Below are 16,269 nucleotides of genomic sequence, written 5' to 3' on the forward strand. Positions count from 1 at the left end.
TACGTTGCACGAAATACACGTGCTATACTGGTATAAAAGTTAGCTGACACCACCGTCAGGATCGCAGTATTCGAAAGCACACAGAAAGAAGGTCTCGTCTGTCAGCGAACTGGGAGACAGAGAGAGAGAGCACTGGTACGGCTCAGCTTGGAGACCACATGACCACATGGCAAGAACGATCGCCGTGCTCAGAATGCTCATAAAGCAGGTTGATAGAACGTTTACAGCAGACATGGAAGAGTGCGGGAGACCACGACCTTTTAAGACCATCACTTGCGCCTTCTCCATCTCTGAAGCCGCTTCCTACCCGCGACGATACATGAATTGTCTGCACTCGAACATCTTGTCAGTCCACAATGGGATTGAGGAAACGTGGTATCAACACTACCATGGAGTGACGGTGGATACATACAGGATGTTCAAGCGTATAGAGGGGGGTGGGGTGGGGTGTTGGGACTTGAAAACAAGGCTGATTATCATTTGAGGCAACCTTAATGCACAGAGATGGGTTTGCTCGACCCGATCTGTTGCCATTTTCTGGGTCTAGCAAAAGTACCACCAAATCCCTGTCTCAAGGATCAACCATAATCCAAGGAAGGACTGTCTTTATATTCACAGAAACAAGTTGAATTAATAACAAAAAGGATTTGCTTGACTTTTTATAGTCGCAGGAAAGAACCAGGTTCCATTCTATCAAAACATTTGATTTTTAAGCTTTGTACACCACTATCCCACGTGACAAACTTAAGGCAAAACTTCATTCCTACAAAATGTGGTGAACACAGATATAGTTACACATTCATCTTCAGAGGTTCAGGTCAACTTGTGAAAAATGAAAGCAAATGCCATCTGAATTTTTTTAAGAAAACAATTTGTGAAATGCTAGACTTCCTGATTGATAACATCTATGTAAAATAAGGGGGTAAGACATTCAGGCAACAAGTAGGCATCCTCTTGGGCCCCAATTGTGCTCTCTTCTGTTTATAACACATATGAATCAGAATTTCTGCTCAGATGGCAAAGTCAAGGAAGGGTAACTTAAGCTTCAGGTATATCGATGATCTGATATCGTTATATAACAATCAAATAGCTAATTCCCTTCTAACCTGAACTAGAAATACAGGAGACGAGTGAGACCGCCTCTTCTGTTCGCTTTTTAGATCTATGCATAAAGATTCAGAATGACAAAAAACTCTCCACACGACTGTATGACAAGAGGGATGACTTCAGCTTTCCAATGGTCAACTTTCCCTTCAGGTCTAACAATATTCCAGCAGGTTCAGCCTTTGGTGTTTACATTTCACAACATTTCTGAGATACAATCGAGCAGAAGCCCGTTCTATGACCCCTGCTCAGAAGATGTTTGATCAAGATTACAACATTCAAGGCCTCAAAAGTAGACGTGGGGGACATTTCAAAATTTGACAAAAATGATGTCCGATGCAATTCCCTATTTTGACTTGTATCAAATTATCACTCACTCGCTCCTTTGCATGTGTTTGTGACGGGTGCCACCGTTGGGGCAGGATACACTCACCATTTCGCGAACACCTGGTATCATTACTATTTGATAGTGATTCATTACACATGGTCATGACATGGTAAGAATCGTACAATCGACTCTTATTTATGCAGAGATTTCTATTCGATATGGAAAGGGTTTTGTAGCTTTATTTAAAGTTTCCAAATCTAGAACAAACTATATTCATTTTTGTAGAAAATACAAACCTCACACAGACACGGATTTACTTTTAGATGACCCTCCTATTAAAGTTGTTAAAGAAGCCAAATTTATAAGAATAATTTTCGATCACCATTTAACCTTTTTACCCACTATTAAATACTTAAAGAATAAATGTCTGAAGGCCCTTGATTTATTAAAAGTTGTCTCTAATTCCATGTGGGGAGATATTTACATCAGATTTTATTGCACTTTTTTCGGATGGATACTCCTCAAACTGACCATTGTTTCTGGTTTATATTTAGACAAAAGCATCGGTGAAATATAAGGTTGTAAAATAAATACCATATTTATTATCATATACAAGTATTTAAGAAGTGGATACAAATTTGAATTACACTGATAAATACAGTATTTCACTTGTCATGTCATTTTCTTAATATATATTTTAAGAAATGTCATGACAGGTGAAACACCATATTTATCAGTGTAGTTCTAATTTTCGGGGTAGAATAACTCTTCTGCAACCCATGCTTGCGACTATGCTTGTCTTAAAGGCGTCAAACGTGATCGGGTGGTCAGGCTCGCTGAATTGGTTGATGCATGTCATTGTATCCCAATTATGTGGATCAATGATCATGACGTCAATCACTGGATTGTCTGGTCCAGACTCGATTATTACAGACCGAACCCGAACTAAACCCTGTGTATAGACAGGGGACTTGGTAGAGTTGCAGTTTATTTTTAGCTGAGTTTCACTATACCTTGCTTCCTGAATGATTAGAACCATCTTGTATAGCTGCTTTGTATTCATGTAGTAGGCCCAAACGTGTTGCTTTTGTTTAAAATCGCCCACCATTATCGCGACAGGAAAACTTTCAAGACAGGGTGTGTCGGCAGTAACGATGACGCATACTCCTAAATGATGCATTGTGCCATTGCAATAATGATGACTGATATGGCTCCATGGAAGAAAGCCACAGTTGATATTACAGTCATTTACAAACAGGTGACAACGATTTCAAACAAAATGTCTTCACACAATCCCAGGGACTAGCTCTCCATGACATCACATTTTGACACCAGTCAAAGGGACGCTCTGTATACGACAGTTGTACTCGCTTTTTTATATATATTCCGGCGTGTCTAATCAATATGTAAGTAAACATAGCAGTGATCCCTCGTTTTGATAGACTTAGAGTTTAACGGTTTTTTTAAATAAATATGGCAAGTATCAGGATCGGGCCATTGGAAACGTTTTCTCCTGATCCTCAGTCAACCTCATAAGTATTTCCTGATCTAATATTGTTGTAAAGTGTGCCTGTCCACTTTGAGTAGCAATCAATGTAATGCTGAATAACATTGGGGCCTCTATGTACTAACGCTAGTCAATAGTATTCCGGATTCGAACAAACTACCTTGTAACAAAACTTACTACAGATACCCAGTTATGTTTACATTATCATCAAACCGCTTTAACAATTTGAAACATTGCAGAGGATATCTGCATTCTTCCATTCTTATTAACTTTATCCACAATTTAGCTACTCTTACTTGTCTATGTACAATCATATTGCAGCGACCAGTTTCGCCAAGAATTGCTTTATTTGAGGCGTATTTACCATTACCTAAAAAAGTTTGAAGCACGTGGTACTTTTTCAATGGCAGCAAATTTTGTTCCCCAATTTCTGAACCATATACAGTAAAAAATGTTATAAGCTGTAGCAAATGAATTTTACTTTTTTTAACAATCTATACGCAGACATACATGCTTTTAAAGCTTGAATAGCAAGTTGTTTACAAGCACCTGTCCACATTAACCTACAAGAAAAGAGTGAAAAGCGCATCACTTCGAGCCATGTATCAGTCAATAATTAATCATACATCTATGGGCAGCGTAGTTTATTTATATTTTATAGTTTCTATCTTAATGTTATGGAAACTGTAAAGACAAGCGCATTTGGATATCTATAAATAGAAAGTCAACAGTTACAATATTGCCTACGTTTCATATCTGGTGAACTAAGTTAAACCAATAATCTGAAAGGCACAGAGTTAGTATTTTTCAATGAATAAAAATCAAAGAGTAGTGATAAATATTATTTTTGTCAATTCTATTGATTCTGTTATCCCACAGTTGTGATTTACTTGATTTCATTTTTTGTTTGTGTATGAACTGGCGATGCAGCGTCGTCAATGTGGGGGATGTCCACGGTCTATTGTTTTGCTGGGAATGGGCAGAAGTCAGCTGCAGTGGCCAATACGTTCAATGTTTCACAATCAGTGATTAGTAGACAATGGAACAGGTACCAACAAACCCCAAATGCTGATGATCGACCCCGTGCAGGGCGCCCCCGGACAAGCGTACAGGATGGACTGACCCGAAACCAGGCTCCACAAAGTCGAGCTCAAACCGTGAATCAAACTTTCATCAGTCTACGAGTTACGGGTCAGACGATTGGACATCGTCCGCATGCAGCTTATCCATGATCGACGACCACATGTTGTGCCGCCTCTTACAAATCGTCATGTTGCCAACAGACGTCAATGGTGTACACAACGTCGAAACTGGTCACATGTCATGTTTTCAAATGAGCCCTGATTCCATTTTCACTTTCTTTGCTGGGCATGGTCGTGCATGCCATGTGCGGCTGGTGTCATGGCAAGATTCCGTTTGGCTTGACCATTCAGAAATTGGCAGCACATCATGGAGTTTTTCACTTTAATCTATTGAATCCATCCACATCTTCTGAAACTGCTCATTGGCTTCTCCTTAAGCCAGGATTGCGTTATAAACTCAATTTTACTGTCAGGAAGACTACGACTCCAAATATAGTGAGAACAATTTCTGAAGATTTTATACCAGAACGTTAAGCTGACTTTACACACATTCACAGTGACGCCTACAAGAATGTGTCCATGATTCGTACTGCTGGGTCTTTCTGGATTCCTAATAATTCTATCTCCGACGTGTTCGGCTTCATGATTACATATCGGGTTTTTTTGCAGCAGAACCTATGGCAATTCTATTTTTACTGATTCATTGGCAGCCGTTAAGGTTATTGGGTCTGGAGGTAATGGGTCCAGGAGTGACATTGTTTATGAAATGTTGAAACTGAACTCATTTTTGATTGCTAAATATATGTCATGTGATATTGTATGGTTCCAGCTCATGCCAGTTTACAGGGTAATGAAATAGTAGATAATTTTGTTCAGTCAGGATTGCTAAAGGATGCGGTTGATCATTTTGAATTCAGGCCTTGCCAGAGAGATTTTGAATATGTAATTGCGAAGTCGGTCTCAATAAAAAGGCAACAATTGTGAAATGATGGTATTACTGGGAGATATATGCACAAAATCTGTTCACCAGTTACACAAAATTGTCAAAATTGCTGTCGTAAGAGACGTGATGAAATTGTGTTAACTAGACATCGTCTTGGCAACTGTGCACTAAATGCCTACACGAGTGATGTTGGTCCCCTTTGTGTGGCAAATGCAGTGAACATACGCTTGAACAGTTAAACATTACCTTTTGTAATGTCATCGTTATGTTAACTGACGACAAACTCTTGTGGTGTTTGAGAAAAGTGATTCAAGTTAAATGGCAATACTAGAGTGTGTGACTGCATCAGGCATGTATGAAACAATCTTATGATATGTTTACGTAGTCTCGCAGAAATAAACATTAAACCAACATGAAATATTTTTTTCTGTTAGACTTTTTGCTTTTTATAGAAGGAGCATAATCTGACAAAACTGTGTTTGCTTCATGTTTTGATCCATTCCATTAAGCAGAGGATCCTGTCATCAGAATAACCGTGTACAGTGTCATACATTGTTACACATGGTAAACTTATTCCTTTGGTGCAGTAAAACTACTTGCATTTATGACTGTAAAACATCGTTTGATGTGTTGGGGGCAAATAAACTTTATCTCTGGTCCAAGTCCCACTAAGCTGTACCACAACCACCGCTGATGCACAACGCTTCGTAACATACCGTTCTCGCCTACAGCCGGAACACAACGCCCCGTAACATACCGTTATCGTCTAGGGCCGGAACACAACGCCCGGTGACATACCGTTCTCGTCTAGGGCCGGAACACAACGCCTCGTAACACAACGTTCTCGCCTACAGCTGGAACACAACGCTTCGTAACACAACGTTGCCACCTGCAACCGGAACACAACGCCCCGTAACACAACGTTCTCGCCTACAGCCGGAACACAACGCTTCGTAACACACCGTTCTCGCCTACAACCGGAACACAAAGCCTCGTAACACAACGTTCTCGCCTACAACCGGAACACAACGACCCGTAACATACCGTTCTCGCCTACAAACGGAACACAACGCCCCGTAACATACCGTTCTCGCCTACAACCGGAACACAACGCCTCGTAGCACAATGTTCTCGCCTACAACCGGGACACAAAGCCCCGTAACATACCGTTCTTGCCTACAACCGGAACACAACGCCCCGTATCATACCGTTCTCGACTACAAACGGAACACATCGCCCCGTAACATACCGTTCTCGCCTATAACCGGAACACAAAGCCTCGTAACACAACGTTCACGACTACAACCGGAACACAACATCCCTTAAATACCGTTCTCGCCTACAGTCGGAACACAACGCCCCGTATCATACCGTTCTCGACTACAAACGGAACACAAAGCCTCGTAACATACCGTTCTCGCCTACAACCGGAACACAACGCCCTGTATCATACCGTTCTCGCCTACAGTCGGAACACAACGCCCCGTAACATACCGTTCTCGCCTACAACCGGAACACAACATCCCTTGAATACCGTTTTCGCATACAACCGGAACACAAGGCCCCGTAACATACCGTTCTCGCCTACAACCGGAACACAAAGCCTCGTAACACAACCTTCTCGCCTACAACCGGAACACAACGCCCCGTAACATACCGTTCTCGCCCACAACCGGAACACAAGACCCCGTAACATACCGTTCTCGCCTACAACCGGAACACAAAGCCTCGTTACACAACGTTCTCGCCTACAACCGGAACACAACGCCCCGAAACATACCGTTCTCGCCTACAACCGGAACACAACATCCCTTGAATACCGTTCTCGCCTACAGCCGGAACACAACACCTCGTAACACACCGTTGCCACCCGCAACCGGAACACAAAGCCTCGTAACACAATGTTCTCGCCTACAGCCGGAACACAACGCTTCGTAACACACCGTTCTCGCCTACAACCGGAACACAAAGCCTCGTAACATACCGTTCTCGCCTACAACCGGAACACAACGCCCCGTAACATACCGTTCTCGCCTACAGTCGGAACACAACGCCCCGTAACATACCGTTCTCGCCTACAACCGGAACACAACGCCCCTTAACATACTGTTCTCGCCTACAGTTACAGTTGGAGAGATAGTTTTAACGTCCCCACGGCTGGACTTTCCTTAACCAATCCGAACGCGCCGCGGCTGTCGGTTCCTTGGCTCCTGGTGTAGAATTGACTTTTTACTATCATCATATACATGTATGTACTTTATGGATTGTACACAATCAGTGCTCTGCTATATACGATCAGAGTAAAATATACACATGTTAACTAAAACCACACAGTGAGTACAGTTAAATGCTTATTTGGCGGTCTCTATATAATTACTGTCACTAAGCATACAAACATCAAGCATTGTACTTACCCGTCGTATCCAGCATCTATAATCAAATGATTTGTCTTGATCGGCGAAATCTTTCTGTGGATATTCGTTCGTATCAAATGTGATTATAACTCGTCAGTGTATATCGTCCTAGAGATCTACACTGCAATGATTTCACCAGGGGTTCCAGACACCCATGATGCCCTGGGGAAACTGTCAACACTGACTCAGTTGTTAAGTTATAACCAACTCCACCAACACAAAGCCTGTTAACACAACGTTCTAGCCTACAGCCGGAACACAACGCCCCGTAACAAACACCGACGGCCTATTCTTATTTATCTTTTTATCTATTTTTCTATGCAGTTCCCTAGGCAACTAGGCTTTCAAGTAGTATTGCGTTGAAGCCTGCATGTCCCGCTTCAGAAGTGAATTCTATGCAGGTATTCAGTGGGGGAGGCTTACCTGGTGTCCCTGATATGTCCTGCATTGTCCACGTATTGCCGTGTACGAATATTAATGTGGATATTATAATTTCACTGTAATGCCCCAGCCCAACCATGGTATTATATACAGAAAATTAAAATTGTACAATGTCTGAAACAGTGATAGGTTGCATCTATCGGATAGCAGTCAAACATGCTATCTCTGCTGAACAATCAGTATTCAATCAAATATCCTGTTCACTGGAAATACTTTAATGTGGTAGGTTTAAATTCAGCATATTCATACATTTCTGTAGTCAGGAAAGATTGTTTGTACATTAAAAGAATAACGCTTGATATTGACCGAGAATGACCAAGTCATCTGTACAATTTGACATACAGCACAAACTACGTATAGAGACATTGAATAACGCTCCATTCCTAGTTTGAATAAGTACTTCACCTGTACAAAATACTCTCCATATAGATATGGAACAACCTGTCCAAACTTGAAATATTACAGCCTATATTATCTTAATAACTAATTACAGACTGGAAATACACACGCAGGTACCCACCCTCACCCACCCTCACCCACCCACCCACCCACACACACACACACACACACACACACACACACACACACACACTCACACTCACACTCACACTCACACTCACACACACATACACACTCACACACAACCAGCCTCGCAACCATACCACAGTCAAACTCACTTACACACCCTCACACACACATACACACTCACACTCTCTCACACACACACACACACACACACACACACACACACACACACACACACACACACACACACACACACACACACACACAAAACACACACAAACACACACACATACACACACACATACACACACACATACACACCCTCACTCACACACACATACACACTCACACACACACTCACACACACATACACACTCACACACAACCAGCCTCGCAACCATACCACAGTCAAACTCACACACACACCTTCACACCTACACACCCACCCTCACACCAAAACCCACCCTCGCACACTCCTACTCACAACCTCCTTTATTCCTACACTCATACCCATACCCCAAAACCCATAATCATACGCCCCACCCCACCCCCCACCCCACCCCAACACACACACACACCTTTACACCCACACAGCCATCCTAACACCCACATCCACACTCACACACCGATCCAAACAAACACACCCCCATCCACACCTCCACATGTAAACATCCACCCTAACAAACACACCCAGACACACACACTCACTCACACGACCACTTTCACACCTATACAACCACCCTCATACCCACACCCACCCACCTTCACACCAAAACACACACACAGACCTTCACACACACCATAACACCCACAAACACACTCACACCAACACACACACTCAGACACACCCTCACACCCACACACACACCTACACCCACACCCACACATTCACACCCACAGACCCTCACACCCATACCTACCCTCACACCCACACATTCACACACACACCATCACACCCACACATTCACACACACCCTCACGACAACAGCCACAGATTCACCCACCCACCCACACATTCACACACCCTCACCCCCACACCTACACATTCACACCTACCCACACATTCACACACACCATCACACCCACAACCACACATTCACACACCCACACATTCACACACACACACACACACACCATCACACACACACACATTTACACATCCTCACACCCACATTCACACACACACATTCACACGCACGCCCTCACACCCACACATTCACACACACACACACACATTCACACACACACCATCACACCTACACCTACATCCACAACCACACCCACACATCCACATACCCTCACACACTCATTCACATACCCTCACAGACGCATTCACATACCCTCACATCCGCACCTACACATTCACACACACATGCATTCACACACATACCCTCACCCACACACACGCATTCACATACCCTCACACACGCATTCACATACCCTCACATCCGCACCTACACATTCACACACACATGCATTCACACACACACCCTCACCCACACCCACACATTCACACACCCTCACACCCACGCATTCACACCCACACACCCTCACACCCACATCCACACATTCACACACAAACCCTCACACTTACACATTCACACACACACCCTCTCACATCAACTTCCTCACACCCACATCCACACATTCACACACACACATCCACACATTCACACACACTCTCACACTCTCACTCACACCCACACATTCACACACACACACACGCGCGCGCGCGAGCACATTCTCCTACAACTTTCAAATAAACTGGAATACACCCCCATAAAACGTTGACTGAACAAACATCTACATGTATCATTAGAAGCATAACCCCTTGTGGTTTGGCTGGTACCACATGCTGACTGTTTAACATGTCAGGTAAAGTCAGTCGAAGCTACACGATTGAATAAATTACAAGTATTGAAGAAAGCACGTTTGGATTCTGTAATTGCTATGAGTTTTTTACTTTGAATAAAGCTTGACTATGGTGGGCTGCTCGGTGATGTGTAACAACGAATGTTTATAGGTGCCGTGGCAGAAAAAGCGTATTGAAAATTAGTGTATGAAACATTCATAAAATATCCATGTGGTAAATTTCGGTTACAACGAAGTCAAAGGGACCGCTAATTTTAGTTCATTATAACCCTAGTTCGTTATAAGCATGTTGAAACAGCAAATGACCGGGATAAAAAAATAAGTTCGTTATATCCGTCAATTCGTTATAAAAAACGTGTTCGTTATAAACGTAGTTAACTGTAGATTACTTTGGTGGGTTCACTTTCACCTTCATGGGTAGAGTTATATCGTATATTTATCATGCATTTTCACTATGGTCACTGAACTTAGCCGTCAAAAACGTGTAACTACGATAATGTGAGAACGTAGGAGTGTTTTCAATGGACTTGATACATTTGCAAATAGGAAGGGGTCTCAGTTGAATTGGTTTGTGCTTATGTGGCATTAAGAATATTGGCTGCCGTCACACACAACTGAAATCCCAACCCAACCGCCACACATTTGATTCAAAAGCACTCAAGTCGAATACCACGCTCTGAAGACGAATGGGTTCGATGTGATAACAGTTTGGGTAGTAGTTCAGGGCCCACTTGCACAAAGCGATCTTAGCGCTAAGATGATCGTTACTCCCATACCTTAACATCGGCTTACAACAGTTGTAGTGCTAAGATCGCTTTGTGCAAGTGGGCCAAGATGTATACCGGCGTGTCTGTTTAATGTTGGCGAAGACACAAAGAAAACAGGTTGTAAGCGTGTTCTTGAGGGTTCAGTGCTCACAAACCAAGGTTCATAACCAGAACATGCCTTGCGGGTCCTGACATAATACATCACCTTCTAAAGAGTACTGACAGGCACTTGATAGTGTAGGCTTCACAGATCATGGCCAACAGTTCAGAACTACATTGTCATCCAAGATTTACTGAGATACTTAAGGTATATATGTACATCCTTAGGTATTTACTGACACACTTTAAGGCAATAATGCCTTTTTACTGCACCAGCTTTACTTATTGCTGTATGAGACTGATAAACATATAGTCATTGTGACGTATCTGTGCGGAGTAAACACCTTATTAAATGTTGCGAAGTCACCTTTCTTCTGTCACATACCACGCGTGTCTCATGTCATCTGCGCTACTTATGAAAATAGCAACTCTGCCCTCTTACTCGATGAGATAAATACCTAATGTGACAAAAAAGGCTAGTTTGTTTTAAAAATCAGTTCGCTGAAATCTAGACGAAGCACACGTATAATAATTATTTCACGCCTTCTACGGTATTGTTGACGTAACGCGTAAGGACGTTACAATGGTACAATTGGCGGCTCAAATTATAACTCGTGGCAGAAGTCACTGAGGTTCTCCTTATTTTCCAGACCAATGTACGCTGTAAGTTCAGACACTTGATTACTTATCTTTTGAACATGTGTACACGTCTCTGAACACGTGGCATTGGCCCAACAGGTGGGGTCAACCTGCTATTTATATCTTTATCAACAACACGCAGTTCGCTATGTATATCAGACAGTAACTCAGATTGTTCTGCTGTACACGGTAAGTGGCTGGGGTTTGTACTCCGTCAGTGTTGTCTTTACTAGCACCACCCACCTACTGTGAGTTTCCGAAGGTATCGCGTATTGTCAAACCCCCACCTGTCTTATTCTAAAGGCGATATATCTTTCTAACAACCACCCACCTGTGGCTATCTAGCGGCAATATTACTTGCTAGCAACCACACACTTGTCTTGAGGTGTTATTACTTGCCAACAACAACCCACCTTTCTTAATCTAGTAGCGATATTACTTTCTAAAAACCACCCACCTGTCATTTTCTAAAGCGTTGATAAACATCCGTCCGTTCTACATCCCATTGCGTTTTATCGGACGGAACACAGCAGGGTCCCGAAATATCTGCCTCTTTTGGTAATGTGGTGTTCCCATGACCAGAATCCGTGCACAGAACCATCACACGACACAGAACATCGCATATTAGCTCATAATAGCTATCCGTTCACAAATGTACTACACGGTTTTCTTTCTAGACATGATCGCTTGCGAGTACGGTCTGGAGGTTGTGAAAACCTTGCGTCTTCTATTCCCAAGATGTCCCGGATGTACATAGCGAAACAGTCCACACCAACTGCCTTTCGCGTCACTATAGTAACACCTAGACAGCTTCCCGAGAATAGGAACACAGACCATAGCGTTCGTTATTAAGTCACGAGGCGACTTACCTTACGACATCCTCGGTCAGCCAATGTTTTGTGTCTCCACTCTGTTGTGATAAATATTCATTCACAATTCACCCATTCACAACTGTAGCTTCGTGTTCAGCCCTACATGAATGTCTCATGCTGCAACTAGATTGACACGGTGGCGTCACTTTCAGAACGAGGCTATTGTGACGAATGGGTCCAGGGTATTTATCAATATAGATTGCAGATTTAGCAATATTCCATCAATATCACGGCGGGGGACACCAGAAATGGGCTTCACACATTGTACTCATGTCGGGAATCGAACCCAGGTCTTCGGCGTAATGAGCGAACGCTTTAACCACTAGGCTACCAGACCGCCCCACTACAATTGGAAATTGAGGATGCGTTTATGGCGGCTTAATGGAAGTTGCATGTTGGGCTATGTTCCTTGATACTGAATCAGGGAGTATATATACAATACGATATAGGATCCCTGACTGAACACATCCGAAATACGCGTCAGTATTCCCGGAACTTGTCTTCTGTATGTCGAGTCCAACTCGCGATCTTGTAGGACGTCCCCGTTTCGAATTCTAAAGTCAGAAGGAAATATTAGGGTCGCAACTTGGACGTGGAACTCGCTCAAGAACGGACCTCTGTCAGAAGCTTGCATCGCCGTCTGAGCCGTCGTTGGTGTATACGGCCTCAAATCCAAGGGGAGGGGTGAATTAAGCGTTGACGCGTCATTTAACTCTTTCTGGAGTTTCGAGAGCCCTTTCTATTTTGGTTGCAAATGTATCAACTATTATTCATGGCAAAGGCTTATAACCAAATTTAGATGAGGAGAAAAATCTCTTGGTATTCAAGTTGTCGGCAGAGATGTTGCTAATATTGAGGATGATGCTGTCTCATGTAAACACTGTCATGTCATTGAGAACGTACGCCATGTTATATACAATTGTCCTCTTTATGCACGTCGGCGGGATATGTTTATCTAAAAGACAGTTAACCATCATTATTATTGCTTAGGAAGACTCTGTCAGTTATCCAACAATGATAAAATCATAAATTTGGCTAAATTTCTAATGTACGTTTTCAACACAAGAAAATATTAATTAGGTAGCTCGTAGAGAGAAAAAATATATGATGTGAATGTATTTTGTACAATGGGTCAGTCGGCCTTCATACAAATAAATATGTCTCTCTGTCTGTCTGTCTGTCTGTCTTTAAGGTTCATGTAGTTAATATACAGCGTCCTGCTCATGTACAAGGAATTAAATTGGATAGTTAAAGTATATCGTACTTACCTACCTTTTATGTTAAAAGACACATATCGTTCATTTGTATTTTGGATGATGTTGGGTAGCCTAGTTGTAAAAGCGTTCGTTCTTCAAACGGAAAACCCCGGGTTTTCTAAAATGGAACATGGGTAAAATGTGTGAAGTCTGTCCAAGATTTCCCCAGCCGTGTTTTGTCTACAATATTGCAGATACAGGTGTAAAACTCGTTCACTCTACATTATGCAGTAGCACGACGATGAGGTTCCTTCTACTGGTGGCGTTGGCGGCGTTGTTCCTGGTGGTGAGCGCCGACTTCCTGCAGCTACTGAAACACATCACGCACCAGGACTACTTCCACAAACTGCCCGCGGGGGACCAGGTGATCCTGGTGGAGCTGGTGGCGGAGGGCGAGATCGGTCGCCTCTCTGAGTACATCCACAGAGTTGGGCCGCAGAGGATCAGACAGATTGCTAATAGTTAGTACATTATGGTCCACGTCCATACCGTCGCGTACCGTGCCATCGACATATGATATAAAACAACTTTGGTTTATATAGGTTGATAAAACTCCACGTTTATTTATTGCAGGCTTACCACAACATGAAGAGCAGCTCCTTGTGCATTACATACAGCAGGTAATGTAGGTCTATCTCACCTGTCTCATACACCGTATACACCAGGTAATGTAGGTCTATCTCACCTGTCTCACAGAGACACTATATATACCAGGTAATGTAGGTCTATCTCACCTGTCTCACACACTGTATACAGCAGGTAATGTAGGTCTATCTCACCTGTCTCACAGACTGTATACAACAGGTATGTAGGTCTATCTCACCTGTCTCACACTCTGTATACAGCAGGTAATGTAGGTCTATCTCACCTGTCTCACAGTCTGTATACAGCAGGTAATGTAGGTCTATCTCACCTGTCTTACAGACTGTATACAGCAGGTAATGTAGGTCTATCTCACCTGTCTCACACACTGTATACAGCAGGTAATGTAGGTCTATCTCACCTGTCTCACAGTCTGTATACAGCAGGTAATGTAGGTCTATCTCACCTGTCTTACAGACTGTATACAGCAGGTAATGTAGGTCTATCTCACCTGTCTCACACACTGTATACAGCAGGTAATGTAGGTCTATCTCACCTGTCTCACAGTCTGTATACAGCAGGTAATGTAGGTCTATCTCACCTGTCTTACGGGGGCACGGGTGGCCCAGTCGTCTAAGGCGCCGCGATTCGCTGTGCAGAGTTGCGTCCCTTGGGCACGCCAGAAACCTATGATTGTGGGTTCGAATCCCGGTTCGCCCCTATTATGTTTCTAGGTTTGTCAGCACCATACCCGTGCTCGTGGGTTTCACCGAAGTGGTAAACGTCTGAGACCTGCATCACTTGGGGCTTTCCTCCCACATTAAGCTGACACGCCGCGATATAACTGGAATACTGTTAAAAGCGGCGTTAAACCCAACTCACTCACTCACTCACTCACCTGTCTTACAGACTGTATACAGCAGGTAATGTAGGTCTATCTCACCTGTCTCACACACTGTATACAGCAGGTAATGTAGGTCTATCTCACCTCTCTCACAGACACACTATATATACCAGGTAATGTAGGTCACCTCTCTCACAGAAACACTATACACAACTGGTAATGTAGGTCACCTGTCTCACAGACACACTATACACACCAGGTAAAGTGGGTCACCTGTCTTAGACACTGTATACACTAGGTTAAGTAGGCCACGTATCTCACACACACTATATACACCAGGTAATGTAGGTCACCTGTCTCACACACTATATACAGCAGGTAATGTAGGTCACCTGTCTCACACACTGTATTTACCAGGTAATGTAGGTCACCTGTTTCACCTATATACACCAGGTAAAGTAGGTCACCTGTCTCACACACTATAAACACCAGGTAATGTAGGTCATCTGTCACACACTATAAACACCAGGTTATGAAGGTCACTTGTCTCACACTCACACTATGTAAATCATGTAACTTAGGTCGCCTGACTACCTGACACATTTACACCGAGTAATTCATGTCACTTGTAATATAGCTGTGGAGGTAAACTCTAGAATTATAGTTGCAGTTTAGTGACACCAATGTCTCCTCCTGTTTCAGCACGTGCACCATCCAAACACGACCGCATCTACATAACGTCAGCAACATGCCACCTCCGCTCGTGCTTCAACTGCAAGTGTGGTAATAAAGGCATCATACGTCTCGCTGTGTGTGAGTTGTTCTTGACATCGGCTGGCAACTGAAGCGGCTGTGCAATATCCCGGAAGCTGTCCTTGTCACTGTGTCCTTCTCTCAAAGCCCATGAGTGAACTTTGAGTACACGTTGACGCTTCACCCTCTGTTGCGGAGGGTGTAACCATTGGCGCTTTTTTTAAACACTGCCTACAGCATA

The 16,269-nt window shown here is 43.2% G+C and overlaps 1 protein-coding gene across 1 annotated transcript; it reads left to right on the top strand.

Annotated features, from left to right (window-relative positions):
* Positions 1-11,813: 11,813 nt before the first annotated feature.
* Positions 11,814-16,079, top strand: LOC139465420 (uncharacterized). The gene is made up of 4 exons (XM_071247131.1): positions 11,814-11,910; positions 14,081-14,310; positions 14,423-14,469; positions 15,978-16,079. The coding sequence occupies exons 2-4, from the start codon at positions 14,091-14,093 to the stop codon at positions 16,011-16,013; spliced, it is 303 nt and encodes a 100-aa protein (XP_071103232.1). The 5' UTR covers positions 11,814-11,910; positions 14,081-14,090; the 3' UTR covers positions 16,014-16,079.
* The last annotated feature ends 190 nt before the right edge of the window (positions 16,080-16,269 follow it).

Source organism: Haliotis cracherodii, unplaced genomic scaffold (assembly GCF_022045235.1).
Source record: "Haliotis cracherodii isolate W230 unplaced genomic scaffold, xgHalCrac1.p SCAF_18, whole genome shotgun sequence".
NCBI lineage: Eukaryota > Metazoa > Mollusca > Gastropoda > Lepetellida > Haliotidae > Haliotis > Haliotis cracherodii.

Excerpts from the sequence above, each read along its gene's own strand:
- LOC139465420 (XM_071247131.1), top strand. The coding sequence starts at position 14,091 with ATGAGGTTCCTTCTACTGGTGGCGTTGGCGGCGTTGTTCCTGGTGGTG. Across the intron at positions 14,311-14,422 it reads GATCAGACAGATTGCTAATA|GCTTACCACAACATGAAGAG; the intron begins GTTAGTACATTA and ends TATTTATTGCAG. Across the intron at positions 14,470-15,977 it reads TTGTGCATTACATACAGCAG|CACGTGCACCATCCAAACAC; the intron begins GTAATGTAGGTC and ends CTCCTGTTTCAG.